The 16807-nt window shown below is 36.4% G+C and overlaps 1 protein-coding gene across 22 annotated transcripts in view; it reads right to left on the reverse strand.

Moving 5' to 3' along the window:
* The window catches only part of LOC5566784 (phosphatidylinositol 4-phosphate 5-kinase type-1 alpha), a 163949-nt gene that overhangs the window by 84124 nt on the left and 63018 nt on the right, over positions 1 to 16807 (reverse strand). The window contains exon 1 of one of the 22 annotated variants that reach the window (XM_021847172.1): positions 15672 to 16012. The exons of the other annotated variants lie outside the window; for them this stretch is intronic. Within the exon in view, the coding sequence (XP_021702864.1) occupies positions 15672 to 15716 (45 nt within the window). The 5' untranslated portion in view covers positions 15717 to 16012. Of the gene's footprint in view, positions 1 to 15671; positions 16013 to 16807 lie in introns of those variants that run through there. 22 annotated transcript variants of the gene reach the window in all.

The raw sequence follows: 16807 nt of genomic DNA on the forward strand, positions 1-16807 counted from the left end.
TTGGAGATGATAGGAAAATTCACAGTAAATCTGCAGAAACCCATACAAAATATTTTAGGAGTCTCATAAGGAGTTTTTCAAAGATAGTCTAATTGGTAATCCAGACAAGGTTTCGCCAAGAATCACAAGTTAACTCCAAGAATTCAACAAACGGAATTCTTAATGAATTTGTCCCGAATTTCAGTATCAAAACAAGCAAAAAGCACTTTAATTCGCCCTGCGTGCTAACATAGTACTAGCATACGGCTAACATGCATTAGCCTCCATTGGCGTTCCACCAATTACATTTTCTGTGATCTTTTGAAGAATTTACATGATAATATCAGGAATTTCATTAGAAATTAATTCATGTGGTCGTCTGAAAGCTTCCTAAGAATATGATTCCGAAGATTTTAGAGTTGATTTACAAACTTATTATTTACAGAAACTTCGTTCGAGATAGCTTCAACAAGTTAACCTGGAATTTTTTCTCAAAATCAACCCCAATATAAACTATGAATTATTCTAAAGATTTGTTCAGTAATTTTTCAAAAAAGTCCTTCGTCCATGGGCAAAATGAATCGGAGCCGTTCAAAAAGCCGTTCGAACTGATTCTTTTTTTCCAGGAGAAAAGGTTCACCTAGAGTGAATTTATAGCAGAGAAAAAGTAGATTTTGTTTGAAAATTGACAAGTGATTGAATAACAGGTTCATCCACTTCTCCTGGTCTATTCTCTTTCGTTCGAATCTCGGCTTTTTTATAACGCATGACACACGTGCCCTGCTTTGCGCGTCACGTCACACATGCAAGCACAGTTTGCTGCTAACCCGTGCTCTCAGCGCTCTCAGCATAGATAGACAAATTTGCCCCGCCCACTTGTACCTATTACAGGCAAACGAAGTATAAAGAGAGAAAGTTTTTCGCATTTTTCGTTTGGTTAGGGTAGTCCTAACCTAATTCGGAATGAAACTTCTTTGGGAACTGCTGATAGGATCATTTAATTAATTAATTAGGATAAATTGCTGAGATAATTACTAAACAAATATCAAATTGAATCTCTGGATGAATGCTGATTTTTCAAAGGAATTACTTTTTAACAATGGATGGAGATTTTACTTGAGAAATGATGAAAAAAAAAAGATTCCTGAAAAAAAACCTAGAACGAATTCTGCATGCATTTCTTGAAGAACTCTTGACCGAATTTGTTGAGCATTTCTTGGAAGAGTTTTCAACTTATTTGTTTCCATCCTAGGAGAAACTGATGATAAATTCTTGAATAATTAAAAAAAGCAAAACACTGCTTCTGAACAATTCTCTTTTGGTTCCTTGGAAACATTCATAATCGGATTTCTCCAAAAACATTATTTTTTTTTTTAAGATATATAAAATCTATCTTGAATTCCTCTTTATTTAAATGATAAATGTTACCAAAATGATTCAGACTAAATTTATCTAAAGGCTCCGTCAAAAATCAATAAGCATTTTTAAGGACAAGCAAATTACTTCCAGTAAACCATAAAGAAACTTAACCTATACTAAAAAAACAAAGATTTACCAGGAATTTCTTCAGAAATTCTTCTAGAGATTCTTTCATAAACTATTAAAAAAAGACCCACAGTTAAAGTTTGTGTACAGAAATTGCCTTCGAGAATTAGAGCAGTAATTTCTGTAAATATGCCTCAACTGATTTCTTTGCTATCCTCCATGCTCGTCATTCAGAGCATCAAGCAGATATTTTTTCTAAGAGTACCTTCAGGAAGTACTCCAGAGAATCCCCCTAAGATTCCTGGGGAACTGTCAAGGGAAGTTTTTAGAAATTATTGGAGAAATGCCTGAGGAAGGTATTTCAAAAACAAATCCTCAAGTACTTAATATCTGATAAAACTTCTGTAGGAATTCATAATTAACTACTGCAAAGCTTCGTGAAAGAACTCGTGGATTCTCGAGAATGTCTTCAATTATTACTAAATAAATTGCCAAGATAATAATGAAAAAACATTTGCCAAGATTTGCCAAGAAATTTCATTAGGGATTTTTTCAAGAATTCCATCTTGAATTTCTCCAAGAATTATCACAGTTTTTTTTAAAGTTTGTTAGAATATTTTTGTTGTATCCGAATCATCATCGTTTTCAAATTTTTTGAAAAAAAAAAAAACTGGTGCAATAGTCAACAAAGTCAGAACTTTTTTATGTATTTTCCTAAGGAATTATTCAAGACATAAAATCTTAGAGATTCAACTGCGGTTCATGCAGGACTTTCTCCAGGAGATACTTTGTTTAAAAGTTCCTTGTCGGGTACATCTCCAAGTAATTTGTCTGGATTTTTTCCAGCATTTTTATCAATACATTTTCAGAACTCAACGTAGCGATTTCATCAGAAATTTCCCTCGGAAATCGAGTTTTATCAGAACCCCACAAAAAAATCAGCCAGAAACCCCACTAAGAAAATGGGTGAAAGTAGCTGTTCGGAAATGAATGAATTTAAGTGGTAGTTCAATAAAAAAAATCTTGGGGAATCCTGTCTGTCGAGCACTTGACACTGAAGAAGTCTGTATGTCACAAACGAAATAGGCCTATCTGTCAAGTTAAGCAACATATTAGAGTTCAATGCGAAGTCTGTATGTCACAAACGAAATAAGCCTATCTGTCAAGTTAAGCAACATATTAGAGTTCAATGGTATTTGTTCTTTTGCAAAAGTGATGTGTCGAAATTCAATAAGTGTTTTTCTGAGGTTGATTTTGAACCATTCGTCACCGATCAAAACTTTAGACGTTTCTAAGTCGTCCAAAACCGTAAACTGGTTTTGTTTAGAATTACTTCACAAAAAGAATGCAGAAGGCATCAAAAATTGTCATGATACGAGAGATTGGTGAATAATGCTTTTAAGGTTTTCACCACCCTATGGTGGAAATCCTGGCTACACCAATGCCGCTCATAATGTACAATCAAATTCCATCCCATCTTCCTGAACACCTACGCAAGGTACCGCGAAGAGTTCCATCATTTGCACCTCTCGGCCCATCGCACTATCTCGCAGATGGCAGCAGTCGTAAAAGGTGCAATTTGATCACTCACGCGCGCCGTAACAACATTACAACCAACATCACCACATTCCTCGATAGGTAGGTAGGTATCCAGAAGAGAGTTGATGCTCTGTTTGCTTGTGATGTGGTCGTCGTCGTCGTGCACGGTTATGAAGTGTGATTGATAGCGTAGTCGTTGTCACCGGTCGCGACTGTTACCGAGCGAGGGGGCGGACAATCTCCTAGTGCCTCTACGGTGATGGGGCGGGATTTGCACTTCTGTCTGGGAGTCACGCACGAGCTAGCTATGGGACCCAGTGAACCCACAGAGATGCAAATCAAATCATCTTAAAATGAGGCAACCTTCGTGACTTGGTTGTTTAGAGAGGTAATTTTTAGATACCCGTTCGTCAGTCAAGCTGGACCGAAGGCAGTGTGATTTGTCACGATCTCCAGTCGGGTGAAACCGACACAGGAGGAATGATTTCGATGCCATGATATCGTGTGATGGCGAATCTATTTTTAGTAGGTTTTTTATTCAATGTGGTTACGGTTCTAATGTATATAGAAAAGAGGTTACTCGATCGAACTTGTTTTCTGTTATAAATTACAATGGCTATAACTAGTTCCCTATCAGGTAAAGTTAAAAACGATTTATATAAAGATAGGAATGTCCTTTAGCAAATTTGTTCATCTTGTCTAAATCTACAATTCATCATAAATCTACGATTTTTTCAAACATAAGTCTAGGGTTGCTACCAAGGGCTCTTTTAAGAAGTCCGCAAGTAGTTTTTTGTGTTATTGTGGGACTTTGAAGAATTCCTCAGTGAATTTACAAAATTCATGTAGGTATCTCTGAAATTTCTTTGTTCCTGTTCTTCCTTAATTTTACCCAGAAAATATTGCAGGAATGTGTTAAAAAATTCATTCAAATTTTAAATCAGAGATTTCTTCAGAAATTCATCAAACAATTTTTTCGGTAGTTCTACAAGTATTTCTACAGAAATTCCTCTAGAATACATACATTTCATCCAAATAATAAGAACCTTGAGTAGCATCAATTGACTTCAATAATTACTCGCAAGTATTTATAAAAACTCCTTTGAACATGTTTCATTTGTTTCTATTTTCTCGACAGGTTTATTTCTCAGTTCAGATGTTGCAAAATAATTCATTTCGTTTCGCAGCTCGACGTCTAGTATTTACAGTTTCACAACCCGGCGTGCGCTAAACGAACCGTTTTTCATATCTTTCCACTAATTATTCCGCTTCCCACAATTCACACAGCAAAGATTTTCATTTACCTACTTCTCACAATGCAATCTAGCTGAAGCCACACCACTACTGCCGGCAGAGACATCAACGCAACAAATTGCGTTCGCGACCCCTCATGGTCGGTGACCCAACCAGTCCAACAACTTCACCCCCATCAACTCGCAACCCGGAGGCCCATTCAAATAATATTTCGCCGATCATCTTGAGAAAACAATCTCGGCTACAGCTCCAGAACCGGTGGCCGGCTGCTGCGAAAACTTAGTAGCACTCGCATTTACGGCGACGATGTTTTACTGCCCTCTTGCAGAAGAACGATTTGTTTCAATTTAATTGGAAAAGTGCTCTACGCGGTAATCCAGACGCTACCTAGCTAGCTTGCCTTGATTAAACGTAGTAACAGAGACAAATATCGTTGAATAGAGTCTTAATTGAAAAATCAACATGACCTTTCACAATCAAACTCCAGTCCAGCCAGTCCAGGTGTCGTCTCTAGAGCACTCTCATGCTTATAGATCACTGCCTATTTCCAGAAGCCTAATAATAGAGGAGCTCTGCCAAGTTCATATCTACCCGTTTGCAAATACAGAGCTGCAGTTAACTGTTATATGCGGGAATTCTAGGTACTGCCGGAGCCTGCAAGCCGCAATGGCCTCGTCGATGACGAATAATGTGTGACTTTTAACATCTCGCTGACTTCCAGATCTTAACATGAATCACCGCGGCTATCGTTGATTATTTCATCGAGTTGCTCGGTTCGAGGACTTGCACCGGTAGTCTTTGAATGTATGTGCATACTATGGTAACAGATAAAATTTCCGATCCATTTGGATAAAAGATTGATAAACTGACTGTAAAATTCAATTTGATTGAGTTACCCATTTGTTGGTTTCATGTGCTTTTACCTGGTAAATTTAATGCTTTTACTCTATCTTCCTAGCTTTGGTTGAAAAACTACACGTTCAAAGCTTCAGAATGCTAACGGCTCATTGATAGAAATCATGTTCCAACTGCTAATCGAAAAAACACCACCTGTCAAAACGAAACAATGCTCTTGAGGAACCAGATCGGATTGAACAATCCCTCAAGAAGCCAATCTATCTAGTCATCAAAAATCACCATTAAAAATTAATGGGCATCAAACAAGTGCTCTCGGCGGAGTGGCGATAGACGGTTACAGCAATCGTATTTCATTTGCATTTGATGACTCTCTGTGGGCCGGGGTTTGGCTTTGGCAATGAAATTGCAGCAGTCGTAACCCACACTCTAATTGTGTGTGTGCGCGCATCATTTGGAGATGAAGTTGCACCACAATGATTTGTGATGATGATACATTTGATGATGCTCGGTAATTGAAGGTATATGAAGACGACGACGCGACGGCCATGCGACGATGATGTTGATACAAATTATTTAATTGAAATTACGATTTGTTGTCGTTGGTCTGGTCTGGTCTGACGATTGAATTGGCCTGCATCGTTTGTTGATGGTAAACATCGTGGTGATTGAGCTTGCTAATGCAGTGCTGTTGCATTCTCATAGTGAAGCAGCACTAGTTGATTTATTTGGGTCAAAAAGATTGTTTGCAATCAATAACGCTAAAGTGATCAGTTTGCTGCAGCAATCTAATTTAATTTATTGATAACAAGAGTAGCTATGGCCATATGGTTTTGATCTCTAACGACTACAACGCTCTATGCTCCAAGTAAAAATCAGTCATCTCTCCATAACTCGATATTGAAGGGACCATCGAGTCCGGGAGGTATCGAGTAACAGAAAACAAAACCAGTGCAAATGCGATCCAAGGGACCATCGAGTTAGCCATGAAAACAAACTTCTACTAGGTTCTCTATCTCGTTATCGGGATAAGAAAAATCGAGTAAAAGAGAGTTGAGTGCATTATTCTTAAGAGCACTCAAATTTAGTAAGGGATCATGCACAAATTATGTCACGCTGCAAGGGGGGAGAGGGAGTCAAGCCAAGCGTGACGAGCCTTACAAAAATGTCGGAGGACTCATATAAAAAGTATTACAAGGGGGGTGGGGGTGGGGTTTATGGTCGAAAAAGTTGTAATATAGCGTGACATAATTTGTGTAGCATCCCTAAGCAACTTTTGGATGAATTTTGTGAAAATTCTTGATAAATTGTGATAAATTTCTGTTATTTGTACTTCAAACACGCAAAAAAAAATTGACAAAAATTTTCTGTAAGAAAAAATCAGCTCAATAGGAAAACTATTTTAGCAATATCGGAGAAAATTTCGTCCAGCAAACTCCCCTGACGTAAATTCTCAAAGAAGTCTTCCAGTAAGTACGACCGATCGAAAATTGTAGATGTTCTTTATAGAGCTTTTACTACGAATCACTTCTATGCTCCACCAAGATTTTTTCCATGGCTTCTTTGGGATTGTTATATGAGAAGTCATCACAAGCTTCAAAGAGACTTGACATTATCTAGCATTGTTATCGAACTTGGCTTTAGTGATTCTTTGGCGTGCCAACACCTTTGCTTTGTATGTATTATAAAAAGCGAGCTGATGAGACTAGGGGGAAGGGGTTCACGATACCCAAGTTTGAGAAACGACGATCTATTCAAAACAATGGTTTTGAACTTGTAGGCTAATCTTCACATATAGTATATCTGAGGTAGTAAAATTAATTTGAGCATTTCGTGGATGATTAGAGGCGACGGGAACGTATAATCTCTTTCAATTCTTTCACAAATAATGCTGAAGCGCCTAACTATCGATTAGATAGTGTCAAATATCTCTGAAAAAATTTTTTGGCGAAGGGTTTGATTGATCACAATGACGTGATACCGACGTAACGATGACGTATCTCGAGCAGAAGAAAATTGCTGCAGATGACCAAACTAAGGAATTTTTTACCAGATAGTATTCAATACTCGCCACCTAAAGCTAAGTTCTGCAGGAGAGATGGTCGGGGTTAAATGAGAGTGAACCAAGTACAAAACTTGGGGAAAAACGAATTATAAGGACTTTATATGCCAAATTACCTTACCCTCAATTCACTTTGATCAGATTTGATGAACGTGACATGAATGTAACAAATTTAATTTATATGATCAATGAAAATCGATAAAAGTATGCAGTCAGAGTGGACCAAGTGTTCATTACCATAACAATAAAATCTATTGAGGCGCTGAGGTTTTCGAGAAAATGCAAGACATTTCGAATGATTTTTGAGGTTTTTGGCATGGAATGATACTTGTTATCATCCTTCAATAGGAATTCATTAATATTACATAATTCTATGCATCTGACTTTGATTTCAGGCCATTCACCATATTTGGATAGTTGTTCAGAAATTGTAACACTTTCTATGCAGACACAGTGGACCAAGTGTCAAAAACCATTGAACTGATTGATTATTGCTTTTTTAACTCGATTCCACAGTCCGATAGAAGTTTTCGTTAGTTATACAGTGTCTGTATCGAAGACCCTAAAATCCGCTTTTTGAATCAGTATATTTGGCTTAGTCCACTCTGATTGAACGTGTATTTGAATATTTCTTGCATGCCCTGGCCCAACAAAACTTTAGTTTTCAAGCTATCGTAATTTTACTGATTTCGAAATTAAAGATATGGATTCTAGAAGAATGTACAATACAGATGTTGTAGGTTGTTAATAATCTGTTTATATTAGATATATGGACCCAGTTTGACCATACAAACATTGAATGATTATTATTTTCTAAGAAATTGTTCAGTCAGAGTGAACCAAATCACCGAACGGTTTTCTTTGATTCAGTCAAAGTAGACCAAGTGCATTTAGTCCATCAGAAAATCGTTGTATTCGAGGTTTGGATTATATTTTTCTATGATAATCACCTCACATTATATTTTTTTTTTTTTTTTTTTTTTTTGTCGGTAGCGATAGGGGTAGTACTGGCACTTTTAATCTGCCCTAAGCTCCTTCCCAGCATTTGCTTTTATAAGCCTCTATTGCGTTCATCACACAGACGTTCCTAAGCAATGTTGCTCAAATGGTCACTGTGTACGCTAGCAGCAATCAGCCCTTGCCGTAGTTTTGCAGTCTAGTAGTTCAGACTGCTATCAAACTATGATAAGGCCTGAAATGCTACTAGAGTGGTTAAAGTGAAGAACGAAATAGTTTTATTAAAAGGTCCTCATTCCCCATTTCATTTCATCACTCACTATCGTCACTTTTATTTTCGACACTATCACGTATATCACCGATTATCACTCATCAACTTTCGTAATACACTTCAGATATACTTTCTATTATATCACTTTTCACATCACACCATTTTCATATAAATCTGTTAGCATTACTAAGTAATTTAAAGATATTCAATTTAAATGTATCATTATTTTTGTTGCTGTAGAGTCATTACTATTCAAACTACGATTTAGCACTATGATCAAGAAAGTTACATTAAAAAAAAATCACTTCGATCCATTCTTCTGCACTCGCTGTCATTACATTAACACTTTTATCATGTACGTTTGAAGAACTAGGCAATTAAGTTTATATTCAGAAAAATGATTGCACAATGTATTATGGCCATTATTAAATTAGTAGAGTTCACATCATTATTATTATATTTTTAACAAAACTATCAGAATCACTTCCACCTTAATTTTTAATTATAATTTAATTATAAAATCACTATTAGCACCTTCACAATCACTAAATTTAATAACGACGAGTGTAACGCACAGTTTCACCAAACACCCATTCTTATGTTGCATTATAAAACGATTGATCACACGTTGGCTTCGAAACTTAACCACCATTGCTGATTAGTACAAAGGATGCTACAGCTCGTGTAAACGAATTGAAACATCAAACAACCAGCACTGGTTTATAAGTAACTAATGAGCCCTGGCGGTCCCTCCGTTCGAAGAGAACCTGATAATATGCCGAAACATATTAACAGATCCTCCGCCTGAATGCAGCCGTTTCATGATAAATCATGAACCGTTGGAGGTGTGCCAAAGTATTGGGAAGGTGATATATTTCACATATGGGTATTATTATGGTGCACCTTCTACTTTGGCACCGTCAAACCCTGTGATCGTGGCCAGGGATAATCACCTCACATTATATTGATTTTAAATAACACAAAGATTAAAAGAGATAAAAATATAAGCCCCTTCAAAATACAAAAAAGTCACTTGGTTCACTCTGACTTAACGCCGACCAGATAAAATGTCTCATATAATATATCATGCATAGTCTACAAACAACAAACTGATGATTGGATTAGGTGTTGTAATATCTAAATGATACCTCAAGTAGTCTTCAATAGCTTTTCAATAACTCAATGAGGTACTTTTAACTATTCCTTCGGGAGTTGATCCAGGGATTCGTTCAGAACTGCTCAGGGAAATTTTCTAGGCATTCTTTGAAAGATTCTCCCATGTTTTTTTTTTCAGTATTTCAAAGATAACCCCAGAGTTTTTCTTTGAAAAGGTTCCACGAATACCTCAAGCAATTCGTCTAGAGATTTTTGCAGGAAATCCTTCGAAGATTAATTCAGGAATTTCAGTAGGAATGCTTTCAAGTATTACTTTGAGGATTCTTTAAGGAATTCTCACAAAAAATCTTCTAGAAGTTCAACCGTGGATCAACTGATTTTTCAAGAGAAATGTGCAGAGTTTCTTGCAAGAATGGATGCTTCTTGAGATTTCAAATATATGATTGGGGATTGCTTCAGAAATCCCCCTTCATGAATTTCCTTGAATCCCAAAGGGTTATCACGAATTTTCTTAGGGACTAATTCAAGAATTCTTCCGGGGATTACTTAAGGTTTTCCCCCCAGGGGTTACTTGATGATTCAAACGACGATTCAAACAGAATTCCTAAAAAAAATCTCCAAAATTCTCCGGGGATTCCTTAAAGAATATCAAAATGTTTTCCTTCAGTAGTTGATCTCCTCAGGAATTTTCCCAATTTTTTGAATTTTCGGAGGATTTCTTAAGAATTTCCAGAGGGATTTCTACAGATTCCCACTGAGGAATTTATCAGAAATACCTTCAGTTCTTCTAGCAATAGATATAGAAATACCTCAATCTCAATACCTCAATCTCTCAGGAAATCTTGCAGAAATTGTTTCTGGATTTGCCCCAGAACTTGGAAGTCTTTCAGGTACTTATTCAATAATTCTCTTTCGGATTCCACTGTCTCACTGAATCACAGGTTGAGTTCTCACAAAATCCTGAAAAAAATTTACAGAATCTTTCGCAGGGTTCTCAGAGTACATCACAGAAAAACCTGAACAAGCCTCCCACATGATGCAAGGTGAATTCCGGGCGGATTTATGTTGTAAACTTCTTCACAACAGGGAAAACTAAAAAATCTAAACCTATCAAAACATTCTTTATCATTTTTTCCTAATATGACGTATTCCATACAGTTGCAATCTTTTTTAATAAGTTACTCACTGGAGTATTACTGAAAAAAGGCTATTGAGTAAGCAGTGCATAAAAAATCGTAGCGAATTCTGCGCTTGTTTAAGTGTTTTTTATATTTTTATATTTTATATGTTACTATTTAGGAATCAAACTTCTGATATCTTGATGAAACACATTTTCTAACAATTTACTCTGACTTTACTGAAAAAAGAATAAAAAAACTTTAACAAACAAAAAAAAAATTGGTCCAAAAGATTTGACGATTTTTTTTGAAACGATGAAAAATATACTGTCAAATATCTCTAATGAATCATTTTGCCGACAGGTTCAATTGATAACAATTACTTGACACTGGCGTAACCATGCTTTGGTTGAAGTAATCACATTAACGTCAACGGCCTTCCTTAACTTAGTGGTAACGTTCGCAGCTACGTTACAAAGCCATGCTAAAGGTTTCTGGGTTCAATTCCCGGTCGATCCATGATTTTTCGTAATGGAAATTTTCTTGACTTCCCTGGACATAGAGTGTTATACGAATACGAAAATAACAACTTAAGCAAAGGAAGCTCCCAATTGAGAGCTATGGGGGGCAGGGGAGGGCCGTTGCCCCACCCTGGCTGAAGGAAAAAAAATATACTTATTTAGACAAAGGTATATATATATATATATATATATGTGTATATATATATATATATATATATATATATATATATATATATATATATATATATATGTGTTATTATGTCATGATAAACTTTTTTGATAATTATTATAAGTCCAAGTGAAAATCAGACTACTACCATAAATCTTTCCAGAAATGAATCAGTGAATTTGGTTTGTTAAAGAATGTTTGGAGTCCATCAAAAATCTTACTTGAAATCATTCAATCAACAGTCCGCAATATTGAGAGGAACCTGCCAAAAATCTATTATGGATCTCGAAAGATTTATGCCAAAGCTCTGCCAAGTCATAAAACGAAATCATCAAGGAGTTCTCCTAAAAATACATCAAATAATTAAAGAGCGTTTTTTTTTCTCTTATAAGCAGGTGAAATCAACTCACCTCACCAAACTAAACTGCTACGGCAAATGAAATGTAATATGTTGTTAACAAAATGTTAATAAAATCTTAAATCTGTTTTACCAAATTAGGATGATAGTGTTGTCTAATAACACAGAGCACCTAGCTATAAGAAATGAATGTAATGTTTGAAATGATACTAATAAGGAAGTTAAAAAAAATGATAATAATAATTTAAGATCCAAGGTATTTTTTGGAATGCATCTTTATAATTCTGCCAAAAATTTCTTCAAAATATAAGGAATTCCTTCGTTAATTTTTTTAAGAGTTCTAGCAAAGAACTTACTTTGTTCGTCCATGTCTTTGTTAAGAATTCGTTTGGATTTTTTTCATCAAGAATGTTTCAATTCGTTTCTCTCAGAGATTCAAACAGAATATTTACAAATACTCTCTTTGAAATTATTTAAAAATTTTAAACCAATTCCTTTAGCAACTACTTAGATTACCAAAAGACTCCTACAGGAATATTTTTTTGACGATTCGATTCGATAATCTACTAGTTTTACCTTGCGGAAGGAAATGCCCAAGGAATTCTCGAAACATTCTCCGAAAAATGTTATGGGAAACTTGGAAACATCCAAGAGTTCATGCGATTGTTTTTTTCTAGAATTCAATTGGAAGTAGGTCGTGTGATATAATATGATTTCAAACAGGAAATACATCTACTATTAATGTATCGTATATATTGGTCTATGAATAAATCATGTGGTTTCTCTAAGAACAAACTAATGACTTTTCTCCGAATATTCAAACAGGAATTCTTCCAAACATGCATTAGAATTAATTTCAGAGATTTTTCCAGGACTTCATCCATATTATGCTCATTTTAGTTTTATTTATATTTATCTATATATCCTTTTAGGAACATCAAACAATTAACTGCAGACTTCAAAGGAAATTATTTTTAGATTGCATAAGCCTCTGCAAGATATATTAGAAAAAAAAATCATGGAGAAATCTTTAGAGGAGTAAGGAGAAGGGATTCCTTAAGAAGTACGTGGGTGTATTTTCTATGCATTATTGGGAAAATGTATGAAGAAATCTCTGGATGAAATTCTGGAGGTATAGTTTCAAACTACACCTAAAAGGATTAAAAAGCTTCTGCAACTTAATATTACTATCGAAGAGGAGTTTCTAGAAAAATCCATGGTGAAATTCTTATATTTTTTCGATTCCTCGTGTAGCTGTTGATGTTGAATATGTTTTGAACGAAATACTGAAGAAACTGCTCTCATGTCTCTGAGATGTAAGTCTCAGAGAAAGAACTTTCGATAAAATTATTGTATGAATTTCATTTGAATAAATTTCTTGGCAAAATGAAAAAATACCAGAAGTAATGCATGAAAAAATATTTTGATGATATCCTAGAAAAAAAATCGATGAATTTTGAAATAACTCCTTAGAAAAATATTAAATTGATTCCAGAAATACATTGAATCAATTCATAGAGGAATTACGAGTTTAATTATTGTAAGAATTCAAGAGGGAATACTTCATAGCATCTGTTGATTTAAAGTAAATCGTTCAGAGGGTAAAATACAAAACAAATCTTGAAAAATCTCTAAAGGAATCTCTGAACATTTTCCTGTGAGATTTTCTATCAAGTTCTTTAGCGAAATTCTTGCCAGATGCCTGGAGAAATTCTGAGGTTTTTGTTACGATTATTAACAGTTAAATTAGATTAAAGTTCAACAAAACATAGGACTACAAACGACAACTATATTTACCCCCTGAGGAAGACACAATTCCCGTGTCGAAACGTCGGGCAAATAAATAAACCGTTGTAAAAATTAAGACTGCGTAGCCGAAAATCATAATTGATTACAACCACACAGTTGATTCGCCACCAGTTACGATTATTTTAATACTCCTAACATTTTTCCTGGAAGAAATGCTAGTGGAATCAATCTTAGTATATTCTAGAAAGAACTGTATGAAATTCTTTTTAAATATTCCAGTTATTGGCTAGACTGAAATATCCTTTCAATAGGAATTCTACCATTCGAGTTTTCAAACTTTTTCCATCTGGAATTTTCCAAAGGCAACAAATTTAACTAAGACGTGTTTTGGACTCCACTTAGCTCACTGTGAAAACAAGAGGGGGAAGATGTCCTTCATAGTTAAACGTTACGTGCAAAAAGAGTGCAGAGATTGTGTAAATTCGTGAATAAATTGTTGAAGTCGCTTGCCCTCCCCTGACGGTAATCCTGACTACGCCCATGTACGTAAACGATAAATTGATCTTAAGTTGAGCACTCTCTTGAAATTTATGTATTTTTCAGATTAGCACATTTACATTTTTAAAGATTTTGGCTTGTTGGAAAGCAGCAAAATTTGTTCAACATAAAACGTACGACGAAAAAAAAATCATCATTGGTTGCTTAATTCTGTGCTTCACAAATAGATGCGTGAGTGTGAAACGCTCAAACAACAAGCAATCTGAGTCATACAAGTCAACAGCGATGGAATCACCATACATGTTAAACATACGACGATTTGAACGCGTTACAACTACGAACAACCATTGCGTCCGATTTAATAATGCAAAATTCACCATCTCACATTACAAGACGATTTTTGTAATTCGAGAACACCGTTGTCACTTTATTCGACCATGCCGTCCTTGCCATGGATCATGGCGCAAATTGTTCGGATCAGCCAGCTCCAACAAACAATCTTGCATGATTCTAATAACCTACCCAAGAATACGATCAACCACCGACAGCTCTCACCCATCGTATACCTGAGCAGAAAAATATGACAAACGATGACATTCGTATAAAAAAAAAAAACAAATTACAGCGAATCATAGTATGTTTTTTATAACGTGGAAATAAAAGCAAAATATTAAAACACAATACTAAAAAAATCCATGTGTAGCATCTGCAAAATAAGAAACTAAAGTATTTTAACTTAGTATTAAACAAAGAAAAATTGCAAACCGTTTTCAAGTATCCAATAAAAATTGAGAAGGTATTGAGTAACAAATGAATAGCAAACCTTGTTATTGAAGTGGGATTTGATAACAAACCAAGCTTTGCAAATTTTCAAAAGATCTTTTGATTTTATTTTATCAAAAAAATCATATCCATAAACAAGTTAAAAATATGATTATTCTGGTATGTAATTGCAGTTTTCTTGTGTTCGAGTAGCCATCACAGCATTTTCAAAGTCTCGGCTCTTCTGCTCAGCTGATGATGCGTTACAAATGCCGCCGTCTCTCATTCCATCACCAGCGGGCTCGTAAAAACCACAACACTTGAGTCACATGTTTTTCGCACACCTTCGTTTCTCATTCACCTGCCGCGCGCCGCCAACGCCACCACCATCACTTGTGCAATACTCTCAGTCACCGAAGAAAAAAAACTTATCACCTACATACACAGTCTTTCAGTAAACACAACCACTGACTGCGATGCTGCTCTAGAGTGGAAACGGCGACGTGAGAGAAGGACCTTCACGTCACTCCGTCTCCAAACCATGCCAAGGTACGAACGTCAGCGGTTCTCAACCTGATGGCTCTGAAATGCGATGCGAATGGAAGCAAACCAATCTGTGCGGAACCACTGCCTCAGATATCGCATTGACACAAGACCGGCAAATGACACACAAATAGCCGTACCGCCGTTTGCTGACTTTTATTAGATTCACTAGCGGCGGTTTACAACTAGACATAGAGCTTCATGACCCCCACTGACCACGACCACGTCCCCAGTCACGGCTAACCGTGGAGGACAAAAGCCGTCTCTTCATCAGGGATGATGGACTACTTCTGCTCGGAGCATCCAGCGCAGAATAATGAAGAAATTAAAATTCCAATCACATTCCGCACAGTTTGCTGATTCATGCCCGTAGAATGGCCAGCTTTATTACACAATCCATATCCGAGAGGACGCCCGCATCTTGGAGAATCTTACCTCGAACAGTTCCAGCACAATGTCCGGAAGGACAGTTTTTAGCATTCCGGCGTCGCCACTGTCACCGCACTCGGCCAGGATGACGTCAGACGAAATTTATTTTCGATTAATCAGTATTCGTTCGGTGTGTTCCAAGCACTCGCTGTTTTGGCGCGTGTTGTGGTCTCACTGTTTTCGCTGATTAAAAACGGCGTCGCATTCCAGGATTAGCTCACGCACCACCAATACAAATTCACTTGAAACTGCCGAATGACCTTAATCCGAGATCGAAGCAGAGAATGCAATCGCAAGCTTTTTGCTCCCAGCTGGGTACGACCTGGTCAGAAATTCAACTAGTCGCTGCCGAAAGCAGAACAGCTTATCGGACGAAAGATGGTCACATTCCGGCTTATCACATCGCGTGCGCGCGGCACTGATATTGTAAATTTTATGTAGTGTGAGTGTACACTACATACACACGGCAGGTATAAGTAGCGTCCAAATAGCCGTAGCGGTAAACGCGCAGCTATGCACCAAGACCAAGCTGGGTTCGAATCTCAATCGTCGTCGATTTTTTCGGGATGGAAATGTTCTTCCCACGGCATACAGTGAGTATCCTCGTACATGTCACACGATTTACGAATGCAAAAATGATCAATTGGCAAAGAAAGCTCCCAGTTATTAAGTGTGAAGGTGCTCATAATAGCAGGCTCCTTCCCAGTAGAGACGCAATGTCAGAAAAAAGAAGATTAGGATGCATAGCAATACCAATGCGATATTTGTTGGGTGAAAATTTTTACACCTCGCTGCAGCACAGCGCAAGAGATTGCAATTTTGACCCATGAGAATCGCAACCTAATCGGCAATGTTGCTATCTTTTCTAGAAGGTCGTTAATAAATTAAGTAATTATGACGGAACGGTTTTTTTTCAAGGCTTCACTCAATGTGCAACTCTAGCATATCTACGAATAAAGCAGACGAATTATTGGTTGTTTGTAAAACAATTTGAAAAATAGTTGCTGGCATACAGAAACTATTTTCTGGTGCACGGAAAAAAATCCATTGCCAGATTCATGAACAAAAAGTCATGAATTCATAAAATTTTATGCTTCATGATATCAAGACTAAATGTCATGAAATCGTGACTATTAGGCAAG

This window comes from Aedes aegypti, chromosome 2 (assembly GCF_002204515.2).
Source record: "Aedes aegypti strain LVP_AGWG chromosome 2, AaegL5.0 Primary Assembly, whole genome shotgun sequence".
Lineage (NCBI taxonomy): Eukaryota > Metazoa > Arthropoda > Insecta > Diptera > Culicidae > Aedes > Aedes aegypti.